Below are 25,339 nucleotides of genomic sequence, written 5' to 3'. Positions count from 1 at the left end.
TTTCTTTATCTGTTACTTTCATATTTTGTGTATCTCTTACTAGGTCATACAGCCACTACATTCTCTCTCTTTCTTTCCCTTCTATATACACCAAGCTCTCAACACACACAGATACACACACATACAAACACACTACATTGAAACTGATGGCCTAAGAAAGGTGATAATAGTAAGTAATACTTTTTTAAATAGTAGTTTGATTAGGATGACAGCTGTGTCATTATGCAGAGTGCCCCTGTTAGCTTCTGTCTTCTCATTACTTCTGCCAATGCCTTAGGGTCAGTCCTGGATCTTGTGAAACACACTTTCATCTGTCTTCGGGCTGTATCTTCTGACACCTTGCTATGTCAGCATATGGCTCGCCCCAGGGTTCTGAACAGCAGCCATGCACAGATGCTGGTTGTCCGCTGCCTCCCTGCTTTTTCTGCCATAGAAAATACACCACACTAGAACAGATTGCATCAGAAACACAACCCTTGGGTGTATCATTACTTTCACAAGCTCAAACTTAGGTAGACACTGTATGTTCTCGCTGAGACAAGTTATAAAAGTTATTTAATGAGACAGTAGCTAATAGAGAAAATTACTCATCGCCTAAGCTACTGAAGACCCTGTGCCACATATGGATACATGTTCATAGTGTTGACAATCATAGTAAATGTGAGTCAACTGTACTTTTTCAATGATTAATTAATTGAATGGGTACCGAGGACTGGTCTTAAATTGGTATTAGTTCTTGTTTAGCCAGAACCATATTACCAGTAAACTCCAGACCTTGTCTTTTTCATTTGACAAAAGTATTCAATTGCTCATAAAATACACATTGTACACCAACTGCAAGAAAGACTACTTGTACTGTGTATATCCCCAAATCTTTTTGGTTTTGAAATCTTTGAATCTTGTTGAATTTCATCAAGCATTTAAAACTGTTGGTTGCATTCTTTTATTCTTCGTTTCGTTCTCTGCACTATCTCCTCTTTCTATCTCTTTTCAGTTAACAGCTTCACTTTCAAGGCTGGAGTTTTCATTGTACTACTTGATATCATGTACCATGTCAAAAGCACATATTCCTTCTGCAAGAAAAAAAAACTGTATTTAAAAAGTATCTTAAATACAATACACACACACACACTCACACAGAAGTCTGTTTTTACATTTGACATATTGAATATTGCCTTTCTCGAGCCTGAGAGCTGTGGGAGCAGCAGAGGAGAGTTCAAGGTCATCCTGTTACAGAGTTTACCCTGGATTTTTTGAGACAAAGGTGGCAAAGGCTGGAGAATGTGCATGGAGCGCCTACACAGTTTGTGCGTGAATGTCCAAATCGAAAGACGAAAGTGTCCATAGGGATTTAAATTTTATACCAAGATGGAACAAAAAAGATGAAAAATAAAGGTTGTGATGAATGAGTGTTTATTGTGCTTATAAACACTATATGCTTATCTCCTGATTCAATACTATCATGATACTTGGGTGCCGATTCGATTCAGAATCTATTCTTGATTGAATAAATAGAAAATTTTCAGTCTCTTGCTCCAGTATACTGTGTACCAAACCATTCATTGGTGTCCTTAGTCCATTGAAATACGATATGAAACATAACTGGCAGATAAGATAAATGGTGCACAGCCTTTTTATTTTAAAAAGTTAACTGCATTAATTAATGAATTAATTAATTTGAAAGCATCTTACAGTCTCCTGCCTGTATGAGAATAACAAAATGAGGGAGAGGAGGACTGCTCATGTTTTGAGCAGTGAAGAGCAGCCTCTCTGCTGCACTGTTAGCTCTGGGGAAAGCCATCGTCCAGGACGCTGAGTGGGCGCAGGGTTTTTGATGTGAAACAGACTGAGCTTCAAGTTATTTTCTATACCTCAGAGTTGGGTTAAGTTGTTTAATACTGCAGTGTGTGTTGGTTGGCCGGTCTTATTTGTTGATTTGCTGATCGCTGCTCCGCTCCGCTAACGTTAGTCTCTGAGTGATGGCATAGAAAGTTCACAATATACGTCATGTTCGTCTCACAAAGGTAATTATTTAGTCATTAAATCAAAACATGCTTGCAACCGCTGCCTTTTTTGATGATGAATTACAATATAACTCTAGCGTGTGCACGTAGTAGACTGTCCGGGTGCTGCACTGCCCTCGCAGTTGAGTTCCGCTTTTTTTGTTCTGTCAAAATCACATGCCGAATCACATTTCAACAAAAGTATCGGCCAGTAATACAAAGGCAGCCTGCCTCTGGGTTAGATAGGCAGGGGAAACTCTGTGTCACAGTACTGTATGCCTTGCAATGTTTGGCAATCTGTGAACCTGTGAATTATAGTGGTGTTATAAGCCCCCCAACACAGACACACACTTACTTGTACACTAGTGCACTGGACTGAGAAGACACTGACATAATGCTGCAGCCTTTGCTGTAAAGATGCTGAGCAGATCTACAGGCGGAATACAGCTGATCCATTTGGGATCTTCAAAGGACTCTGACAGTGAGCCAGCAGTGGTCTTACCTCCTCTCTTCTGCTGTATGTGTGTAAGAGAGAGGCAGAGAGGAGGAGGATGAAAGGGAAAGGAGTGGATGGATAATCTGAGATTCTGATTGTCTGCTTATTTGGCTGGGAGCTAGATCAGTGCAGATGTAATCTAAATGAGTCTGGATAGCCAAAAATAAGTCTGCCTGTTGTTTCTCTATCCATTCTTTTATATGTATTTGTGCTTTTTAAATATTCTTTCTGCGTTACTTCACCTAGACAACCATCGTTTCCCCCTATGATCTGTAAAACCGGGTTAATTTCATGTATGCCATCCTATTATTTCACACAAAACATGAATAATTTACTCACCAAAACTCAACTGCTACACTGCTTTGGTCTGCAGCTGTCCCACTAGTTCCCTCATACTTTTCTGAGGTTTGTATTTACTTAGAGGCAGAGTTAGTGTTCAATATAAAACTTTTGCTATGGTTCCATCGTTGGGTAAATTCTGTAGGAAGTTGCATCATCAGTCGCATTATTGTCGTAAATATCTCATCTGTGCACAGTGGTAACTAAATTATTAAACCCCTTTGCAGAGAAAGGAAGACTGGAAATCACATATCAATTTGTAAAGATAGAATGTGCACACAAGTCCATTGTGTTACCCAAAAACCTATTTAAATTCTGCTTTTCTAATGATTTTGGGAAGTAAAACTATCATCTGCACACATAAACCACTTTAATACCAAGCTGGCACCAAGCAATTGAAGCATGTCAAGGTGTTTGTATAAAAATTAACTGTGTGGAGGAAAAAATGATATTAGAAGTGTGCTGTTGGAGAAATTACTATATTTGATGATCATTAATCCAGTGTAGAACTGATCAATTTTGCCTTTAAAAGAACATGATGCACTCTTGTTCTGTTTCAAGTAAGATGTCTCGCCGAGATGTCTCACACTTTGCATGTGCAGACGAAATGAATGTCTCGTCTGTTAGGAAAGAAGAAATAGAAAGTGTTATCTGAAGTGCATGATACACGGTGACCCTGATTCTAAAGAAGTGATCGCTGGAAAAGGGGAACTAAATGCAAGAACTGGAAGCTGTACAAGAGAGGCATGACACCATATATGGAAATTGTTATTGATTATCTTACAGGAAACGATTGTCTGCAGACAGAGAAGTGTGACTGTGTGCTTGTGTAGACAGTTGTGTTGGGTGGAGGCTGAAGTGAAGTGTTTATGTGAGCTGTTCAAGGGGCTCCTCTTGCTGCAGAGCTCAGGGAGCCTGTATGCATACGCTTTAGTAATTTATTAAAGGCAGTTGGGCTGCAAAAGAATGCTGTATCTCTGGTATTTAGTTGCCTTTATCACCTAACAAGACAAGCTGATATTTCAGCTGCATTGACAGCTGTAATATATCAGCCAGTTGATTGGGCGACTGTGGCTCAAGAGGTAGAGCTGGTTTTCCTTTAATAGTGGGGTTAGCAGCTTGAACCCCAGCTCCTGTTGTTCCCAGTGGTCAAACCACCACCTTCCCCTGCTGTCATCAGTGTGCTGTAAAGTGCTTTTTCCTATGAAATTTAAATCACTATATAAGTGCAGTCCATTTACTACATGTGCTCTCTTGTGGTCATTTTCAAAATCTTCCTCCTTTACCTCAAAACCTCATGTGAAAATGATGTATATTACCAACCATTTGGGAGAAAACACAATCTCAATTTTTTGCCATGCTAGTGGTCGGTCCACCAAGTAAGTCACTGAAATAACTATTAGATGGATAATCATGGAATTTTGCACAAACATTCATGGTCCCCAGAGGATGAATACTATTGATGTTGGTGATTCCCTGACTTTCCTCTAGTGCCACCAGCAGGCAAATTTTTTCACTTACCCTGTGAGATATCTCAACATCTAAATCATGGATTGGCGCAGAATTTGGTACTCGTTCTGACAGCAGCAGAATTTGATGTGGGCATCTCTGTATTTTCAAGCACATAGAAAGTGTTTATGTGAAGGTAGTTGGAAAGATTACAGATGAAGTGAAATGTTTTGCTCACCTCTGACCTCCCTTACAGAGGCTGAGTCTTACTTTATGAACAATTTGTTTTGGAAGGGGCATGTTCAGGGTAGGTTTGATGTTGATGTGCTTTGGGGATGTGGGTGGTAGAGGTTTAGTGGCAAAACACAAATAATTGGATTACTAGATGTGGGAGGCTCATGGAGTTGAGTGATAACAAGATGCTTGCATGGCAATAACATGGCAGTAGTTTAACTCCCCTAATTAATTTGCTGGAGTTGGCCTGCTACTAAGGTATGTGTGTCCTCTGTTGCTACTATACTGTATCATCTCATCTTAACTCCAGTGCTATAATGCTATTCTCACACACTCCATGAAGCCACTTTTTCTGTAGATCGCTGTACCGATTTCTTTGACACCGATGGAGGTGACCATACCGCACACTTGAAACAGCCATGTCAGAATGAGATTTGAGAAAGCTTTTATGTGGTTTGTCTTTGAAGTGAGCGGCATATATTCTGCCATTTGTTATGAAGATTATGTAAAAAACCTGGAGGCATGTCATGAAAAAAATTAAATCCAGGTTAAATGAGGACTCTTTGGGATCTTTACCAAAGAAATGTGTAATTTTAACACAAACTTTCTGTTCACATCTATAAGTAGAGGTGGGAGGTTTGAGAGTTAAAAAAATGCATTGTTTCTGAAATTTTCTAATTGGCCAGTGTTGCACATTGATTTCAAAACCCACTCTCTTGTGCGGCTGTTGTTTTGTTTTTCTTAGATTAGTTCCCGTAGGACTAATCATTGGCTTTTTTCCATACAGATGAGATGAACGGTATTTTTAGGTAGTTTTTGGCATCCAAACAAGTTGGTTTTATTTTGTTTCTTTGGTTTTTTTTCTCTTTTTTTCCTTAGATATGCTCATTTTTCTCTCTACAATGAACAATGTTCCCCAGCACATATTTGGATCCAGAGTTTGACTCCTGCTTTGGGCTCTATGGAAGCTGTGGGATGATTTTGAAATATGTGCAAAATTGTCCTTCCAAAAACACCAACAAGAATGTCCACCTGAAAAGTGTGGCTAGAATTTATTGACCCACTCTGTCTAGCCCTATCAAATGTATCAAAAAATGTGAATGAAGTTACCTCGGTGATAGGGGAAAGAATCCGTGGTGAGAATAATAATGAAGGAGTGGGAGGATCAAACAGAGTATAGGAACATGGGCTAAGAGGGTTACTAATGAGGAAAGATTATCAGGAGTCTGAAAGTCTATTGCACACTTTTAGAAGTTCCACTTGCAAAATGTGAGAATCATTACTGCAGATCACACCACTGACTCTGCTTTTCTACTCAATCATGTTTTCTTTGCAGTATTTGTTACATACTGTGAGTGTTCATAACTTAGAGTAAGTAATGTGAAACATCTTGTGATGTTAGTGTGAAATGCTAGAACAAGTTGAAAAAAAATGCAGGTAATTAGATAAACCTGACAGTTTAGAAATATCTGAATTTACTATGAAAATCTATTAAAGTAAGACAAATAAACAAAAGAAGTATGAAAATATTTGACATCCACTAAATTTTTTAAGCACACTTCTAGGAGGTTTTATGAGGATGTTTGCGACCCAAGCTTCATTGTTAGAGTGTCAGAGGCCGACACCCCTGCAATGTGACACTTTCTGCTGAGAACCATTCAGGTACCAATTTTATTGCTCGCTAATCCTCACTGCTTTGCACTTCAGCACTTGTTAACTTTTAAAGACATTTTAAATAACAGGGAATGACACAAAGTGAGTAAAATAGGTTTTTATATTCGCCCCTGCAAGATTCACAGGCAGGGTTGTAGTGTTCGTAACAGTTAAGGCTCATACATGTTCAGGAAATTATAGGTGTGGACATATAATATGTTTGCTTATGTTTTTGTAAATGAGTATAACAAGTGTGTGTAGTGCTCTGCATTTGTATTTAATTTGTCTTGACTGTACATAGTTTATATGTGGATGGATGTACAGTTTACAGGGGAATAGGCAGTCAGTGGTATGTATTGTTTCTACAGCTACCCATTTGGTGAACACCTAGTGTGTAACATGGCCTGAAGCCACCACCTTGTGCAAGCAGGTTTCTATATAGTCCTTCTTACACCCATGTGACTGATTTGCACACTTGGAAACATGTATAGGGCCCCCTCTTGCTTTTGTCCCCTGAGCTTTTGCACACATTATACACTTTACACATTGGCATAAATGGTCTCATCAATTATTTAACAGGGAACGTTATGTATATCACTAGCCGTAGGAGGGTGCAAAAGGTTAACCATATCGCTCAGGAGCTCTATATGCGTGTACGTGATCATGCATGTGTGTGGTTGGCTTCATGTGTACACACATCCACACACCCTTCCCTAATGTTCAACAATTACAGCGCATCACTCATCTGTTGGATGCGAGTCTCAGAGGCTGAAGGCGGAAAATTGAACGGCTACGCAGACCCACAGGGATTTACTACTGAGCGGAGAGTCCAGTGGCCAGTGCTCTGGAGAGGAAAGGCCGCATGGCATTTAATACTATTGATCAGCAATAAAATGGGAGGGCAAGGCACAGCAGTTCCTTAGACTTGAAAGAAAGGTTAGCCTTACCACTGCTGCAGCATAATCACTTATGTATTACCCGTTAAAGGAGACCCATTATGCTTTCCTTATTTTCAGTCATATATATATAATGTTACAATGTCGGATGTTCATATTAAATGTGGCCAAAGTGTCAAATAATGAGGTAAACGTATGTAGAAGTAATTCCTGTAAGCAAAAAGCACCAGCTTCAGACTGTTCTGAACGCTCGGTTTCCAACATTTTTTTCTAATTTCAGCCCAAGCCAAAGTTGGCTCGTGACAGATTTCTTTATACAGTGCTCCACGCACAGCACGTGAGTTCACTGCTCTGCTCTGCTAACATTATGGTGATTTTCCATTGTTTTGGGGGTTGTCACCTGAGCCATGACTTGAGTCGAGCCGGCATGCTGTGAGTGTTTTTCCATTACACAGCGGGCAAAGTAAAATAAGTTGTTTACCTGTTGGAGTTGTGCTGGTCGTCTGCAGCTCTTCATCAAACATCTCACTGTGGCTCTTTCTGCTTGTACTATTCCTCCCTGCACTATTTCCAACTGATTTGCTGAATAAATAGCTCCAAATTTATCCATATCTTGTAGGATAATAGGAATGCTTTGATATCTCATTGCTTGCTTAAGAAAAAAAGAACTACACTGAATGTCCAGTGTATGTCCATTTTAGATAAATAAAATAGAATCTGTATGCAAAGGGTGTGGTAACAACTTGACATGGGTTGTTGTTTGTTTGCACAACATTTCTGTGTCCAACGATGTGTGAATGTTTGTTATCCAATCAGGAGTGAGCTTCCATGTCTGGGTTGCTGTGTAAAATCCTGCATATGTAGGATTTAAAAGTGGAGGCTAAGTTAATGAATTCTGGCAGAGACATGACTGCTGATGACAAAGGTGTGAGAAATAAATGGAGTTGGACATGGTTGGATTGAGGTTAAGAAACAGCTAAAAACATGCTGCCACAAACTCGATGAACCCCGCTAAGCCTGTTTCTCATGTGTTCACCATGTGTTTGAAGAATTTACAGTATTACAGCAGCATGTAATGTTAATTCAGACAAATGACAGAATTCGGAAGTCTGCCATGGTTGACCATTTCCAGTCCACAAGCACTAACTTTATACTTTTAGTGCCCATGGAATGAAAATTAATAAAAAATAAACACGGTAATATATCTCATGAGTTCCACAAATAACGCACTGCTAATTAAATACAAGCTGATCAATGTAGTTTTGCTTTTCCCCTTTTTCTAGATCATTGCTCTTCTGCCGACCCAAATCGGCATGAGAGTCCTGTACAAATGTGTTGTTGTGTTTGCTTGAGTATGGCTCAGCATTATTTGTGGATTTGTTCTCATTGAGTCTCTGTGGTCCTGTGTCTTTCTTGCCAAAATGACCATTTCTTGATGTCTCGCTGTGGTCATTGCTACGTGCGTGTATGTCTCCTTCCTTGATCATTTTTTGTGAACATCAGGAAATATTCCTAGGGCCCCTCCCCAGGCACTGGTGCTGAATTTAGTGTTGTTAAAATTTACATCATTTGTTGGAAAACATACATTGCCAATGTGATCGCCCAACACACCCATGGCCCACCAGCACAGGTGTTTTTCAGTTATTTGCCTAATTAGACCTCGTTAGAGGACTGTGTAGGCGTGTTCAGAAATGCTTGATTGGAATTTGTGTGACGCTGATTGGTTTTATTGCAACTGAGGTTTCACCTTCATCTTTTTCTTTTTGGCTCGTAATTACAGCATAGCTCTGCCCAACTTCAGCCTTAGCAGAGGTCTAATTAACCTCAAAAGGTTGAAACACCTGTGTGGTTGTTCAGGGTGTGTATTGTCATCTTTTAATATACACAAACAAGAATAAAGATAAAATACCAAAGGGAGAAGAAATAAAGCGAGTATGACAATTTAGCACACATTAACACACATGTTAAAATTAAGTTTATAAAGCACATTTAACTAGCTTAATTTAATTTGCCAAGTGTGTAGACTGCAAAAAAAAAATGAACATATAAGTCTCTATATTTCCATTTCCCCTTTACCATTATCACACTGAGCTTGCATGTGTATACATGGTGTGTAATAGGCCTGAGCACACATTCTCCTTTTAGAAATACTTGTTAACATGTGGAAAATGCAATAAACATGTTTTTTGTGCATATTTATCATGTCTACATCTGCCCTCTGGTGTATTGAACCACAGCATGTAATATAGTATGTTACAGAAGCATAATTTACTGAGACTGTGAGGAGGAACCCTGTGGTTCAGCACGTAACAACATAATGAGCCAAACAGTTGAGTGTGTCTCCTTTCACACCCAAGAAAGACATTTTAATTCTCTCCTCATCAGGCGGCACACAATCAGGCGAGAAACTCCTTTAGTTGGCAAAGAATTAAATATTTTATACTGTTGCAGCGTCTGTTCTGATGAACCACACACACACATATAATTTCCCCATCCTTCTCTTTTTCATTCAACCACCAACATATGTCCAGTCAAACGATTCTACATTTTAGTCTTCAGGCTGTTGTAAAGATTGTGTTTGTTGGCTAATACTTTTATACGCTTAGTGAAAACCAATTGTATAATTGGCTTAAATGATAGTGACTAGTCAGTTCACTCATTCGTGCTTCTACGAGTCACTGCCTCCTGTCATTTTTCACATACCATTTGACATGTCACCTGATAGATCTACATCTTCATAAAGCGTGTGATATACATTTAAGACTCCTATCCTTTGCTTTTTGCCTTTCAAGATTGCTGGGTGGTGAAACAACAGTATTCAATTTAATTCTCTATCAAATCTACAAGAAAAAGTCATTAGTTGTAAGCTTAAGATATGTAACACAACTCTATACAGGTTATAGAGGACTGTAGACTGCATAGTAAAGCTTGTTGTGTCTGAAGAATCTGGGCTATAATGGCTGAGAGAATGACATAAGTTGTGGCTGTATGGAAATAAGCCCAGTGTGGTCTTGCATAAAATCCAGGCAGCGCTGCTAATACACACGATAAATGGGCTTGCCTAGGGCCAATTACCAGCTGGCAGAAAAGGGCAAGGCTGCCTTGCCTGACACTGAATTTATTTTGTTTTGTATTAGGCCACATTTGGATGCACCAGGCAAACATTGCTGTGGCCCACTTCATTTCTTTTTGCAAACTAGTTTTGTTTCTACCTCATTCCCCGAGGAATCCATTTGATTAGTCTGTGTGCTCAGTTCTTATTTTGTACTTGCCACAGGTATTGAGGGATTCAGAGGTTTTTTTTGTGTTAAAGTCATGTCATGCACAACTTACCTTTATGACACAATTTAACATTAGACTTCAGAGCACAACACCTTGTGGTTATATGAGGTCTGAGCAGGTTACATCTTGTACTTCCCTCTCCTCTGGCCATGTGTGACCATAGAGGGGAACAGCACTATGTTTGAGGTTATGAAGATGATATAGGTTGCATAATGTCATGATAAAAATGTCACATTATCTAATTGAAACCTTGCTGCTTTGTAGTTACTAAAGGCACAATAACAAGTCTACTAAAACTGAGATGTCCTGAACTCCATCCCTCCATTCTTTACTTAGTCCCATCCCATATTTATATTATTTATTCATTTCAATTTTTATTTTCAAATTGGTCATCCAGAGAAAAGTCAACTTTGGAGTAAATTTTGTTTGTCTAAATTATAAAAAAATACAAATTTAACTCACATTAAGTTGTATATTGCACTACTGATATACTTGGCATTATTCAGTGTTTTTAAAGTGCCTTTGTTGTGTTTCTAAGCTTGTGAGTGTGTGTCTGTGTGCTGGGTGGTATTGCCATCATTTTTCATACATACTCATTACTTGCAGTGTTGTAGGCTTACATCATGTTGTAGCATTCTTTCCGTGGTTTTCTGAGGCTGAGTATGAATTTGACGGCTGTCGGTACTGAATTTGCTCCAAAAGGTAAACAGTCAGGCTATTTGTCATATGCTGCGACTCTGTGAAAGTGACAGTGATTAAACTTGGATGCCTCAGCAGCCATAATAAAAGCGGTGGTGTCTAAGGATGCTATTTAGCCTGAAATAAAAGCACTGTCTTTCCTCACTGCAGTGTTTGTCCCTGTCAGGGATGTTTGTGAAATCTGATTTCCACGCTTCATCTAATCAGTGTAAACTTCGCTGCCCATTTATGTTGGTCCTTCAAATTAGTTCTGTCTTTGCTTCTGGAAGTACACTCCAGCCTGTCTTTTTTTCATCCTTTCAACTTATCTGTCTTCAAAAAGCAGTAGTTTTAGCTGAGGTAATAGCGCATATAAAGGTTGTGACCTCAACACTGCTACAAAGTTGGTCCATGTCAGTTGGCAGAATAAAAGAGATCTGTCAGTCAGTGTGAGTTTTTAAAGCTAACTAACAGCACGCCGTGTGGTTTCACTTTAGATGCCCACATTTCAGATGCTGTTGGTATTTAATATGTTAGGGGAAACAGTCGCAAAAATTATGGCAGCATATGTCACATGTAGAAAAAATGCACAGACAAAAAAGGAACAGCAGTCACTCGTTGAAACTATATACTGCAGGCCAGCAGTACATTCAGTAGGGGTCTGGCAAATTCTTTTAACTGTAGCAGTCTAATATTGCCCACATTTGTAACTGTCTGCAAATGGTCATCTATCAACTTCAAAAAGTCAAATTTGATGAAGTGTTAGTGTTATTTTGTCTATCGTCTATATTTCCTTTAAGCTCATTCTCAGGATATTCAGGCATCTGTGTGCAGAGACAGCAGTATGTTTTCATAAAAATAGCCCAGTTAAATCTGTATGAAGGTAGATAAATTGACTAAGCCTCAGTGCACGCTGTGAAGTTATTGTGGTCATAATTAAATATACATTGAGCTTTTTAAGTCACTGTTGCAGAACAAAACGTCAACAAGCTTTGACTTCGACTGAGTCAGTCCCAGTGGAAAGCTACATGACTCATGCGGTAGCCTTATCTGTGTGTATTCCACAGCCCAGCCCTGTGTTAATGAATAAATGAACGTTTGAAGTGCAGATGCATCGTGTGGACCCAAGGCTCAGTATATTCCCATCTTCTGTTCCGTGACAGAGTTGGAAACGGCATTATATAGGCTATTACTTAGAATCTAAACATCTCATTAACTTCAGGACTCAGCTGAGATAAAAGCGAAATCTATACACTTGACCACTATCTCTCTATCTCTAAGCAAACACGCAGTATCTGAGGACGACGGTGGCTACAACAAACAGCATCCAAAGTTTGTAGTCATCTTTTGTTTGTAGTCATCTTACCATACAATTTGTCTTACTTTTGTGACATTACTTAATTTTATCACTGTATAATTGCCCCACAGCTACAAGCTGAGACACTCTGGAGCAATAGAGAATTTAATTAACACTTGAACTTTCAAAGAAGACATATATTTCAACCTTTTTTTTTATATTTAACATTTTTTTTTTACTAACACACAATTATAATTCATGACTGGTTACACCATGTTACATGCCAGGTAATCAGGTTACTGGTGAGCTGGTATAAGGGAGCAGAACCATTAACCTCAAGCAGCTGAAAACAGTAATATGCTTTCTTGACTTGTCTTTCATCCCTATTCCTAGAGACATATTTACATTGCTCCCTCTAATCTGCAGTGTCTTTTGCCAGCTGGCAGTGGATCTACTGTATAATTGTAAAGGCAGCCGCTTTGTGGATGTCATTAGCCCCAATTATTACTCTGCTTGAATATAGAAAAGTTTAAGAATGTAATGCCAAAGGACCAGGTGCACTGCAAACACTGTTCCCATGTGATGTTATTGCCAGCATGCACAGTGAAACAAATTGTATTTTCATTAACATACTGTAGGAATGAGGTTGGTTGCCCTCCGTGGCCTTCCCAGTCACCACTTCTTCACAATGAACCTTCATGGAAACATGGTAAAAACAGCATAATAATCTATAAAAACACATCAAACATCCCACCACACACATATACCAGAACATGTATGACAGTGTGCCAGGCTAAAACCTGACTCCTTGTAAGGTGGTTGTATTTACAACTATGCTCAAATTTCAGGGCTTCTTCCTCTTATACAAGCAACACTTTTTAAACATCTATATAGCACCAGTTAAGTTAGCCGACAAGATATCCTGACGTATGAAAATAATGCATCGTGTGAACGCAGCCACATAAAAAGTTAAGCTACATTCAAATATGCAGTTCTTTTTTATAAGTTAGTTTTGACATTATTTAAATTAGCTTCTCTTGTGACAGTTAATATAATGTGAAGCATTAGTATTACAGTAATATATCTAGCATACTGATTTAGATCAATGGTATAACTGTTGACCAGTCGCCTGCATTTGAGTTGTCCTGATATATGAGTTTAACAGACATCTGTCAGCTAGTCAGAAATGAGTATTTCTCTTAGTCATGGGTAGATCTAATAACAAGGTTGAAGCATAATAAAATGTCAATGTTAATCAGATATATAGAACAGGCGGTGGTAATAATGAAGACTCTGTGCAGAAGGCAAACTCATGTCTGCATCAATAGGTCTTTCTAAATCAGGCTGGACATGTTAGCTTACTGTCAGTTTACTTTCTAAACAATGAGCACAAGCAATATAGAGTTTGGTATATGAGGTAGAACTTGAAAGAATAAGGTAGTCTACGTTTATCTGTGTGACTGTGTGTGTGTGATTAATTGCACTTGTTTGTTTGTTTGTTTGTCTGTTGGTGGTGGTGGATCTATGCTGTAATGCCAGTATGTGGGCAGCCGGCATGAGTGCTTATGTGTTTGTGTATGAAAAGGGAGTTAGAGTGCACAGGTTTGTGTGTGCTTTCATGTGTAAATATAATGATAAATTGTTGATTCAGTCTTAGATTTATATAAACACACCATTGCACATCATAATGATTACTCTCGCAGCTGTGTAAGGTGAGGTTGAGCACATAAGTTGATGGTAAACAGATGTATCAAAGTTAGTTTGGTCAAGGCAGCTATGAATACAGATTATAAAAAGATTGTTATTAAATCATGTATTGCTTTTTATACAAAAATACTTGTGACAGAAAAGGTGAACATGGTCACATATCAGCACTGCTATTCCTTGCTCAATCATGAAGGAGGACATACATCATTCAAGTTCTTATTCCAGTCTAGAAGCACTTAAGTAATGCAGCCAAGACAGGACATAACTTTGCTCTTAGTAGCTTTTCAGAGTGGAAGCTTATATATTCCACAAACATATCACTACACTGTGCATGATCAGCTGCTGTCAGACTGATACTTCTAAAGCTATCTCTGACCGCAATGTGTAATGAGCTGTTCTGTCCATGTGTTACAGACATGTGTCTTTGTGTTCAGCAAAAGGTGTCACCAGCATACAATCCATGGAAAGAATACCACACTTTAATTCATTATTGACAGGCAGCAATGATTGTTTGCTCCTTTGTTGCCTGTCCTATCCTGTCCTGACAAAGTTTAATATATTGCTTGTCACGTGGCCTTCTGTTAATTACTTTGAAAGATTTCTCTTTCAGGAGAGGTGATCATTATGGTTCGGTGGTAATGACACACTTGTAATAGCACAATATAATTTAAATTGATAGTTTACAACTAGTTTTTCCCTGCAACATGTTTGTTGAAGCAGAAAAACGAAACACAGTTGTTCATTGCGTGTCCTGATTCTATTTGAATGCTTATCAGATATTTTTTCAACCCTGAGGCCTGGTTCATGTTTTTGAGTGTACTGTACAATGTGATTGCTGATTAGTTAAAAGCTTTTAGTTAGGATGCCTGTTCCTTGTAATTTCGTGACTTCTTTCAGGCATAGTGCTCGTCTGAAATGGATGCTTTTTCTGTTGTGGCCCTTAGACATCAAAATTGCATTAATAACGTGAACCAACACATAATGTTTGCACTAAACATGGCCTCTGCCTTTGTACAGTATGTCATCATCTTGACTGACTGTCTGCTGTGGGGAGAAATCAATAGTTTTAGTCCAATACACAAAAGCTTCTTGATGTTCCAGGAGCTTTTTTAATGGAACATATCTCATTACATTTCTCCTGCGAAACAGTCCTGAACTCTTACTAATACAATTAGATCAAGAGCTCATTTTGTAGGATTCAGTAACACATCATCCTATTGATTCTGTGCATTGTAGCCTATCCAAAAGAGCTGAGATCAAGGAAATGATTGCCTGAGGCTCAATTCAGTTATATTTTTCTTGTGATGAGACGGACAGCTTGATGGACTGACTGTACTTTATAGCACTCCCACTTAAACTAAGGGATTAATATTTTCAGTGGTTCCCATCTAACACAAGGCAATGTACCTGATTGATGCTATGTACAATTTAGCATTTTTCTGTAGAAATACAGAAATAGTGTTTAGAATGAATTTCCTCATTACAGTTGTGGAAGCTCATAATGTAGCTAAAGACATGATTATTTGTCATCTTGTCACGCTGTAGTTTAAAGCTTTTCTCTGAAGTAGTGTCACTATACATTCCAAAACCATGATAAAATGTACTCCCACCATTATGAGGGTATGTATTGTATATGTAAATGTTGTAAAAGTAAATGTTTTCAGAAAATTTTATATTAGAAAAAGTTTGAGTAAAAGTAAAAGTATGAGTATTTTAAAAATTATCATATTTATTACTTTATTAATAATGCTTCATTTATTTACTGTCACATATCGACATTCGCAAACCGTGCAACAGTTTGGAGCAATTTTTATCTTCTGTAAACATCTGTAAAATGTTCTATATGTGTCCAACTATTTTTACCTTTTATTTCGATTTTGACAACATAATTCTGCACTGAAAGCTTGAAAAACTGAAAACTATGATGAAAATTATTTTTTATGTCATTTTATTACTGTTCAGTTGAGTTTTCAGTTGAAGTGGTAGTCTCTTCCCAAACCTCCTCACCTACAATGACACTGTTACCAGTTCGGCAATCTGTGACCTCTGTGCATCCTTTGTACATACCATATTTCACTCAACCAACTGTAATGCCCTCTCCTTTTTTCATAGGTGACTACCCTGGTAAACACCAGCAACAAAGGGCCATCCAGTAAGAAGAAGGGGCGCTCCAAGAAGGCCCACGTCCTGGCAGTGTCTGTTGAGCAGGCTACCCAGAACTTTCTGGAGAAGGGTGAGCAAATTGCCAAAGACAGCCAGGATCTCAAGGAGGAGCTCATTGCTGCTGTGGAGGATGTTCGTAAGCAAGGTGAGCTTGTTCTCATGGAGACACAGCACTTGTGTTTTAACAGTTGTTGTAAGAATGTTGCTTTGATATTGGTCAGATAACGGTCTGTTTTTTGCCACCAGACAGACATTTAGTGCTTCCTTCTTGCCTCCAGCAATATTGTTATTGTTTTTCTCCCCCAAAGGAAAATGTCTGATCATTCATCATCAGTAAATGGTTACCCACATGTTGTCAGTCCGTTTGAAGCTTTTACTGCATCCATGTCCAAAAGGGATTGTGATTTATCTGTTTTCCCCCCCATATGACTTTGGAAAGGACACACTTGAATATTTGTTTATTTTTAGTGTTTTTCAAGAATCCTATTCAAATCCAATTTTGAAGTAAAAAACTCCAATCTTAGACTTTACATCTACTTAAAGCATTTTTATTTACTTAAATGGCAGCATAGACTACATTAAAAAATAACCCTAAATGGGCCAAACAAAATTAAAGTCACAGACTACATTTTCGGAATAAAACAGACCAAATCTGCAACACTGATACCTTGCTATCAATCTCACAACAGTTGCAACATTCTCTATTTTTTTCTATTTTTTTCAGTTTAATACTGATATTACAGAACAGTCACACATTGAAGGCAGGACTGTAAGACGGTGGTTCTCAAACCTTTTCACATCAAAGACCCCTAAACTGACACAAATTAGACCATAGACCCCCATCTGATAAGATTTTTACTTTTAGATGTTTAATTACAGAAAGTGTATGAAACCCCATGACCAAAATAGTCATACATTCTGTCACTGTGTTACTTATAGATGGAATTATAGTGAAAATAAATTATTCCCCTTTTTGCTGGGGATCCCTGGAACCCCCTCAAGGACCCCTGGGGGTCCCTGGATCCCACTGCTGTAAGGTGCATGGACGCATGTACAGTGTAATGAAATTCATTAAAACAGCCCAGCAACTGAAAGCTTCAGAGGTTCTATGGTAACTTTTGAGGCTTTGTAACAGTGTTGGGACTAGATTGCAGTAGTGAGAGTGTTCATAGTTTTGAGGTAGGTACAATAATTCAGCAGGAAAATATCATAGTAAAATGGTATCATAGACTTATCAAAATCATATAACAAAATTAACACATAGCAGAAGTAATAACAAATGTATGCTTTACACATCATGTAAAATGCTATTAATGCCTCATGTTGAGGTAATCTACAGCTTCAGTATAGTTTCCTGTCTACTGTTTTTAGTGAATTTACTGTATCAACGTGTTTTTGGGACATAATGAACAACAAGCAAATACAGATTTAACTCTCTGTTCAGCTGAAATGATTAGCAGAACAGTAATTGATTTAAATATTGTAACGTTTGGGGAAAGTACAAGTGCTCTGCATATCAGAGCAAGTCAAATATCTACACAACTGTAGAAAGATGCAGAGTTAAGAGTGTCAAAATAAATTCATTACATATAAGACATCACAATATTATCCATTATTTATGGGCTTTACTTGGCACATGCTGCCATAGGAATGTATTGAGCCTAATTCTGGAGTTGTTTACTCTAAAGTCAGGCATTGTTAAAGCTTTGACTGTCTGTGATGGTGGGGAACCTTGCAGAATTTTTAGACAGTGTAGATGCCCATTCTCATTAGCAATAATTTAGACATTTCAGACATCTGTTAATAATAAAACCTCAGCATGGAAGAAACCCTTCACGTCAACAAATTGTGCTCAGTCTTTCTGGCAGCGCTCGCTCAGATGAGGCAATGGCACAGTTGTTTGTAGTGCACTAAAGTTCCTTTTCTGTACTGAGTGCAAGTCAATGAGGCTTTATATGAATCAAATGTTTGTCCCCAGAATGGAATTGGATTCCCTGTTCAATAACTACATCAGCAGAAACAGCAAATGGAGCTCAGCATATGTTGTGTTGTACCAGTATACCTCATCCTGCACTGTCAGCTCCACTTGGCCACTGGTGTTGTTGAACACTGACTTGACTGTGTTCGCACATAGCTCTTTTGAGGCGTGAAATAGACTGTTGCCATACAGGTCATATCCACAGCTGACATCAGAAACGATAAGCTCAATCCTTCTACTTGTTAGGCATGTGAGTCAATACTAAAGGAAAACTAACAAAATTTGTGAAACAACTTCTATCTCTTCAGGGTGTGTTTTTGTTCTGGTGTAGTTCATTTTGCATCAGTGTTTGCGTTTGTACTCATTAATGATTACACTGACCTTTCTCATGCTTTTGATGCTTAAGTTCTGCCCTCGTAAAAAGGAAACAAATCAAACTCAGTCCTTGTCTTTTCCATGAAAAAAAAAATGAGTTGAGCAAAGACCAATACTTGAAAAGGAGATGAAAGTTAACATTCCACATCCCCTAACCTTTTATTGCCATTATGAAAAGATGGGCATGCTCTAAAGCTCTTCAACACAGAAGTGGGCTGATGATGGGGCTCTCTGTTCATTGTCTCTTTAAACTCCACTTTTTTGCTGGGTTGGATATAATAACATGTCAGGTCATCTAGGAAAACAGTTTTATATTATTAACATTAGAATTATGAGCACCAAAATATGCTATATTGACCATATTTAGCAGATTCTTAAAGAACATATCATTTATACAAAACCTTTAGGAGCAGGTAGACGTTGTTGTGAATTGTAGAAAACCCTTAAATCTGTCATCACCGCATCATGTCACTGTGACCTCATCATGTCAGACTTTGTCATGATTAAATTATACATGCTGATTTCAGACCACAGAGAGGTTCAGTAATCAGGCCCTTTGTACTGTCACACTTCACAAGCTCATCACTGAGCCAGAGAGAGTAATGGCACCACAAGCAATACTGTGTGTGTGTGTGTGTGTGTGTTTGTGTGTATGTGTATGTGTGTTCATGAGCTTTTGGGCTTAAGTTTGTATTTTAGCCATGCTAACGGCATGACTTAACGGAGGGCATTAACGTTCGGTCGGTCTGTCTGCCTGCCTGTCTAACTTTGTCTGACTTTTATTGATGAGAAAATACCTGCAAAACCCATGACATCCCCATCAGCTTTACTTTGTATTTTGTGCTAATTATTAAATGTTAGCATGCTCACATACTTAAAGACAATGGTGAACATGGTAAACATTATACCTGCTTAACATTAGCATGCTATCATGGTATTTGTGGCATGCTATATAGTGATAGTTATCGAGTGTAATTGAGTGTGCTGTGTAATATTGATTACAATAATTTTAAAAAATGGCAAAAGCTTTCTATACATGATTACATTTTTGCAAGTTTTAAGGCCTCATATAACTAACATCACCATACAACAAACAGCTGTGTTTGCTCAGTTATTTTGAGTCTTGGGTCGGAGCTGTTGCGGATGAGTTTTGCTCAGAGACAATGCAGAATTAAAATGTTACTTGAACAAAGGTGAAATGGTTGGGAGGTAATAACTAAGCCACTTTGCAGCACTTTATGTAGGTTTACAAGCCCACTGATCTCTTAAATCCCTTGGACTGTGTGGGTTTGAACAAACTGGGACTTCTTTGAAGCCAAATTCTGAATCATCTATTTCCTAACAAACATGGTTCTATAAGCTATGCACTAGATGATGGAAGTTAGTAGTGGGCCATCATCTCAACGTATTAATACCACTGCATAAGCTCACTTTACAGATGATAAACTATGTATATAAAAATGCATACACATACACGCACACATAATAATATATTGTGTACTCTGAGGTAAATATAGTCATGTCACTTTTTCCACTTATGGTTTTCTTCATTACTTCTTGCAGGAGAGACAATGCGTATTGCCTCCTCAGAGTTTGCTGATGACCCGTGCTCCTCCGTGAAACGTGGCACCATGGTGAGGGCCGCCCGCGCCCTGCTCTCTGCTGTCACCCGCCTGCTCATCCTCGCTGACATGGCTGATGTCATGAGGCTGCTGGCCCACCTTAAAATTGTAAGTGTGATCATAATCTTATTTTAAGACAAAAAGTATGTCAACAATGTGGTTGTTGATTGATATTAGATTAAGAGTTACGATGTCACAGGTTTTGTTTATTTTGAGTTACAGTTCCAATCAGAATTGTGAGCTGGAACTTCACTACATTAATAAATATGTTAGTATATCTAACATGTCTTTAAATGGCTGACTCCCCACAAGTCTTGATGTTTTTGCACAGTGACACAATCAAGTGCATTAATTAGACTTTCACGCACAGTATACTTAAGGATGTTGAAGAAAGGACTTCCTGGTGTTGTGTAGTCTACAGCAGCAATTTATGCTTTTATCACAACCTCTGTTCACATTAGCATATAAATGAGATGGAGGAGCATCCTGGGAACACACATCTGATGTACTGTACGGTATCATGGTACCATTGTGTGGTGTGATTAAGTGAACATACCCATTCCTCTCACTCACTGCAGAGTCATTTGAAGAACTTAGGTTTCTTTGTCCCATATTTTGAAAGTAGCTTAGTGTTTGGAAAGAGAAATTAAAGGACCAGTGTGTAGTGGCAGTGAGGTTGGAGATTGCCACCAAATGAATACCACTCAAAACGCAAAAGGCCCTCTCTAGAGCCAGTGATTGGTTTGTCCATTTCTGGGCTACTGTAGAAACATGGCAATGCAACATGGGGGCCTCTGTGGAAAAGGACCTGCTCCCTATGTAGATATAAAGGGCTCATTCTAAGGTAACGAAAACACAACAAGTCTTATTTTCAGGTGATTATACACTAATTAAAACATACTTATGAATATTATATTCCATTTCTGCTAAGTCAGTTCCACTAGATGCCACTAAATTCTACACACAGCACACTACAGATCGCTAAAATTTGCAATTGGTAGAAACTGATACAAACTCACGCCTGCATGCCACTTCATTCACTCACTTTGTCCCCCTCTCTCTCTACTCATAGTCCTTTTTTCTAGCTTCATTCTTGAGGCCCACAGAGGAGCTTAACTCAAGCCAGCATAAGCCTCGCCATCAAAGGCCACTTAAAAGTTATCTCTCTCTCTCTTCTCTCTTTTCCATTACATCTTGTGCAACACTTTCATTAGGGATAGAGAGGAGTTTAGAATCAGAATGTACCCACAAAATGGATGAAGATTGCTGAAATGAGACCCATCAAAACTGCACAACTTAATGGTTATTGTTTTTTTTTAAACCTGGTTGTAATTATACACCGTTGGAATATCATTTTTTATTCATTCGACCAAATACAAGTTTTTTGTTTTTATTTTATTTTAGAGTATGTTGTAACATTTATGGCTTTAGGTTTATTACTTCATTAAAATATATAGCTCAAGGCTTTGTAGGCTATTTTTCAGCACATCAACTCAGTTTTTGGCACGTCCAGTATGTATTTCTGTGTGTGTGTGTGTGTGTGTGTGACAGGTGGAGGAGGCCCTGGAGGGAGTGAAGAATGCGACCAATGAGCAGGACCTGGCCAACCGCTTCAAGGAGTTTGGGAAGGAGATGGTGAAGCTTAATTATGTGGCAGCCCGGAGACAGCAGGTAACTGGATGGGGGAAAAAAATCTATTGCAACATATCGCAACATTTCCACTCGCAATACATTATTGATACATTGGCACCAAGTATCGATACTTTTTCTTTTAAACATAGGACAGCTCAGAATTGATTCAGCTACTTTGGCTTACCACTACCAGAGCACCACTACCCTCTGCATCCTTGTGGAGGTTCTGAACAGATTGATGGCAATTTTAGGTGACAACGAAGAAATGCAAGCAAAATTACTAGCCATGAGCAGCTGCTGTCAGACTCTCTGTGTCCACACTGGCAACACAGAGTCCGCTGGAACTTTTGACAGTCACTGGAAGCACATTCATGGCCCTTTGTAAAAGTTTCTGGGTGGTACCTTTGTTGTAGCTGAGCTAGCAGCTCTACTATGAGAGGCTCTCGGTGTGTGTGTGTGTGTGTGTGTGTGTGTGTGTGTGTGTGTGGGGGGGGGGGGGGGGGGGTTGTCAGTACATAGCAGCTGCTGTTTATTAATGGCATTGTCTCTTTTAGGCTTGCTTTCATAGAGACACATGCACACTGCCATTATGGACAGTCATGAGATAATGATTAAAGAAGGTTAAACAAATGAAACTTTTTCCTGTAGGGGAAATTTGGTTATTTGAGCAGGAAATGGAAATATTTTCAATAGTTGTTGGACTCAATAAACATTGCATTGACAATTCTAACACATTTAAAGCAGACCTTATTTATCAAGACGAAATGAGTGAGACAGTTGGGGATTACTTGTATGTTTATGGAATTTTTAAGTAGTTGTTAATAACAGGTAACAATTTATTTCACAGAAAGTAGTGCATGCTAGAAATTCCTGTTTTTCAGTGGCACTTGAAATGACTTTAAAATAATAAATCAGCAAAAGCGCTTATTTGACCCAGGAGGATAAGACATGAAAGTGTTTGAACATTTGTTTCTAATATGGCCCCCGAGTGTGACAGAAAGCTTTTGGAGGACTTTTCCTACAATTGTTATCTTGGCAAGCTTCCACCCTGCTGAACTGTCCCAGAGTAAAACACCGAATGCCGTTCAGCTCCAGGGTTGCTGATATGCTGACACTGCCCTACTGTTGTGCGGCTGGAACAATTGCAATTGATCAGAGGGGACATGAACTTATGTTTTCCAGAAATTTCTTGAACTGGGGTTTAGTTTGTGCTCTGTTCTTCTGATGATGCCATCAGAATTCTCCACATCTTTGTGAAATACATGCTCTTAAAGCAATACTCCAACATTGTGAGAAATTCACTGTATTGCCTTTGCATTTATTACAATAGTTTCTTCATTCCTAAGTATGCACTGCTTTTTCTTTACAAGTGGTTATATAGTGCTCATTTAAGAACCTTTTGTCACCTTCACAGGAACTGAAAGACCCTCAGTGTCGAGATGAAATGGCAGCTGCACGCGGGGCCCTTAAGAAAAACGCCACCATGCTGTACACGGCCTCACAGGCCTTCCTGCGCCACCCAGATGTGGCAGCGACACGTGCTAACCGAGACTACGTGTTCAAGCAGGTGCAGGAGGCTATTGGAGGCATTTCCAGTGCTGCTCAGGCCACCTCACCCACTGATGAGAAGCATGGTCATGCTGGCATTGGAGAACTGGCTGCTGCCCTCAATGAATTTGATGTGAGTCACCCATTATCATATTGTTCTTCTTTCAAATACGCGCTCTGCACAACACTCTGCTTACATATGAAAACTAATCCATTACAACAGCCCTGCAACACTATCATCGACGTATACAAGGTACTATGTTCAGCTTTTCGACTAATCAGTTAAATCAACACCTCTGTAAACCGAATTCAACAAAAACTGAACATTATAACCTTGTTGAAGGTAGGATTTATTGCAGGGCTGTTGCATTAGCCTGAATTAGTTTTATCTAGGTGTACCCAATAAAAAACTGAGCAACTGAGTGTATTAGAGGTCGCTGATAGGACGTTTTACAAACTATCGATATCAGCAGAACTTGGGTCCAATAGTGGCTGATGGCTGCGCAGCTTCCACCGGTCATGCAGGGGTGTACATCTGCTGCTGCTCTGCCAAAGGCATGCTGTCTCTATTTTCTAGCAAGCACGGTCATTAGAGTTTGGCTAAATATGGCAAAAATATGTTGTAGCCAGAGACTCAGGCTGATGCTGGGCCGTGGTATAACTTGCAGTTTCTTTATTTACGCAGCCACAATGAAGCAGTATATGTTGCTTACAGTCTGCCAGAATATTTATATTCTCTGCTGTTAAAACCCTCTAGCTTTATGCAAACTACTGCAACGTACAGCATCAACAGCAGAGGAAGTTTGTCTTCTACTACTTCTGCTTCAAAACTTTCTCACCTTACTCAAAGGCACAACCTGGTGGCGGAAGCTGTACAACACATCCACAGACATTAATACTGCATTAAATACAAGCGAAGGAGCCGCCTTTCTGGAGAGAATGCAGACAAGCTCTGTTACCTCCATTATCATATCAGGCTTCTCAACTGGAATTACTGACTTTGAAGGAAAAAAATACCTCAAAAAATAAAAATAGCCCCCAAACACTGAGTTATTTTACATACTAGATATTTTACTGTTAGTTTGATGCTCAGTTCCAAATGTATTTATTAATTACTTTGAGTTTGATATTCAGTGATCCAGATCTATTTATTTAGGTATTTATAATTAATCAGCTATCAGCTTTTTCCTGCTAAAAACTATTGTTATATCGGCCTTTGAATGACTCTTGAATGTCCCAACTTTAATAGCACATTAATGACCTACGCTAATGAACTTACCTAGATCTTTATTTTATGACTGTAACTGTTTTTTTCCACACTATTTCATGAGTGGCACATGTGCTGCATGAATGCATTACAGCGCCATGTACTTTTACATAACAGTGAGAACAGTACAGCTTGGTGTACAGTAGGTGCATCAATACGGTCTGATATTTCCCAGCCTGATATCTAAGATGAATAGCTCTCATTCTGTCATATCCTTTTCTGACTATACTGACGCTGCTAACAAAGAGACGCACATATGTTGAGGTTGTTTGTGGAAATCTGCTTCCAAAAATCTCATTCAATCTGTCACTCTCATCTTATTTTTCACAGTGCATCTATTGTGTGCATGTAAACATTTCAAACATCTACGGATGTGTAGGATGTGTTCATTACACATTATTAGAGACACAGCATGTTACATCAGAGGAACTTCTTATCTCATCTACTTTGTGAAGGCTTCCAGTCTTTCTGTCTGAAACATTAATATTCAGTGTCACAATACCTATTTCATGTATTACAGCATATTACTCTGTCTCTGCATGTATGTACTTACTATTATTTGGTGTTTTAAGTGGTATTTTTCAAATAAAAAATAAATTAAAAAAATGAAAATATTTCATCAACCATAATATATCTAAACTCTGCATGTTAATGGATATTGCATGTGTATCTAAATAACTCATGTACCTGACAGTTACGCACGTCAATATCACTGGCGTA

The 25,339-nt window shown here is 38.7% G+C and overlaps 1 protein-coding gene across 8 annotated transcripts in view; it reads left to right on the top strand.

Annotated features, from left to right (window-relative positions):
* The window catches only part of ctnna2 (catenin (cadherin-associated protein), alpha 2), a 338,033-nt gene that overhangs the window by 42,967 nt on the left and 269,727 nt on the right, over window positions 1-25,339 (top strand). For all 8 annotated transcript variants that reach the window (XM_042431131.1, XM_042431122.1, XM_042431154.1 and 5 more), the window contains 4 exons: window positions 16,147-16,342; window positions 20,114-20,280; window positions 21,724-21,843; window positions 23,219-23,485. In XM_042431131.1, the coding sequence (XP_042287065.1) occupies window positions 16,147-16,342; window positions 20,114-20,280; window positions 21,724-21,843; window positions 23,219-23,485 (750 nt within the window). The remainder of the gene's footprint in view (window positions 1-16,146; window positions 16,343-20,113; window positions 20,281-21,723; window positions 21,844-23,218; window positions 23,486-25,339) is intronic.

Source organism: Thunnus maccoyii, chromosome 2, assembly GCF_910596095.1.
Source record: "Thunnus maccoyii chromosome 2, fThuMac1.1, whole genome shotgun sequence".
NCBI classification, from domain to species: Eukaryota; Metazoa; Chordata; class Actinopteri; order Scombriformes; family Scombridae; genus Thunnus; species Thunnus maccoyii.
This window is presented reverse-complemented; position numbering and strand designations above follow the sequence as displayed.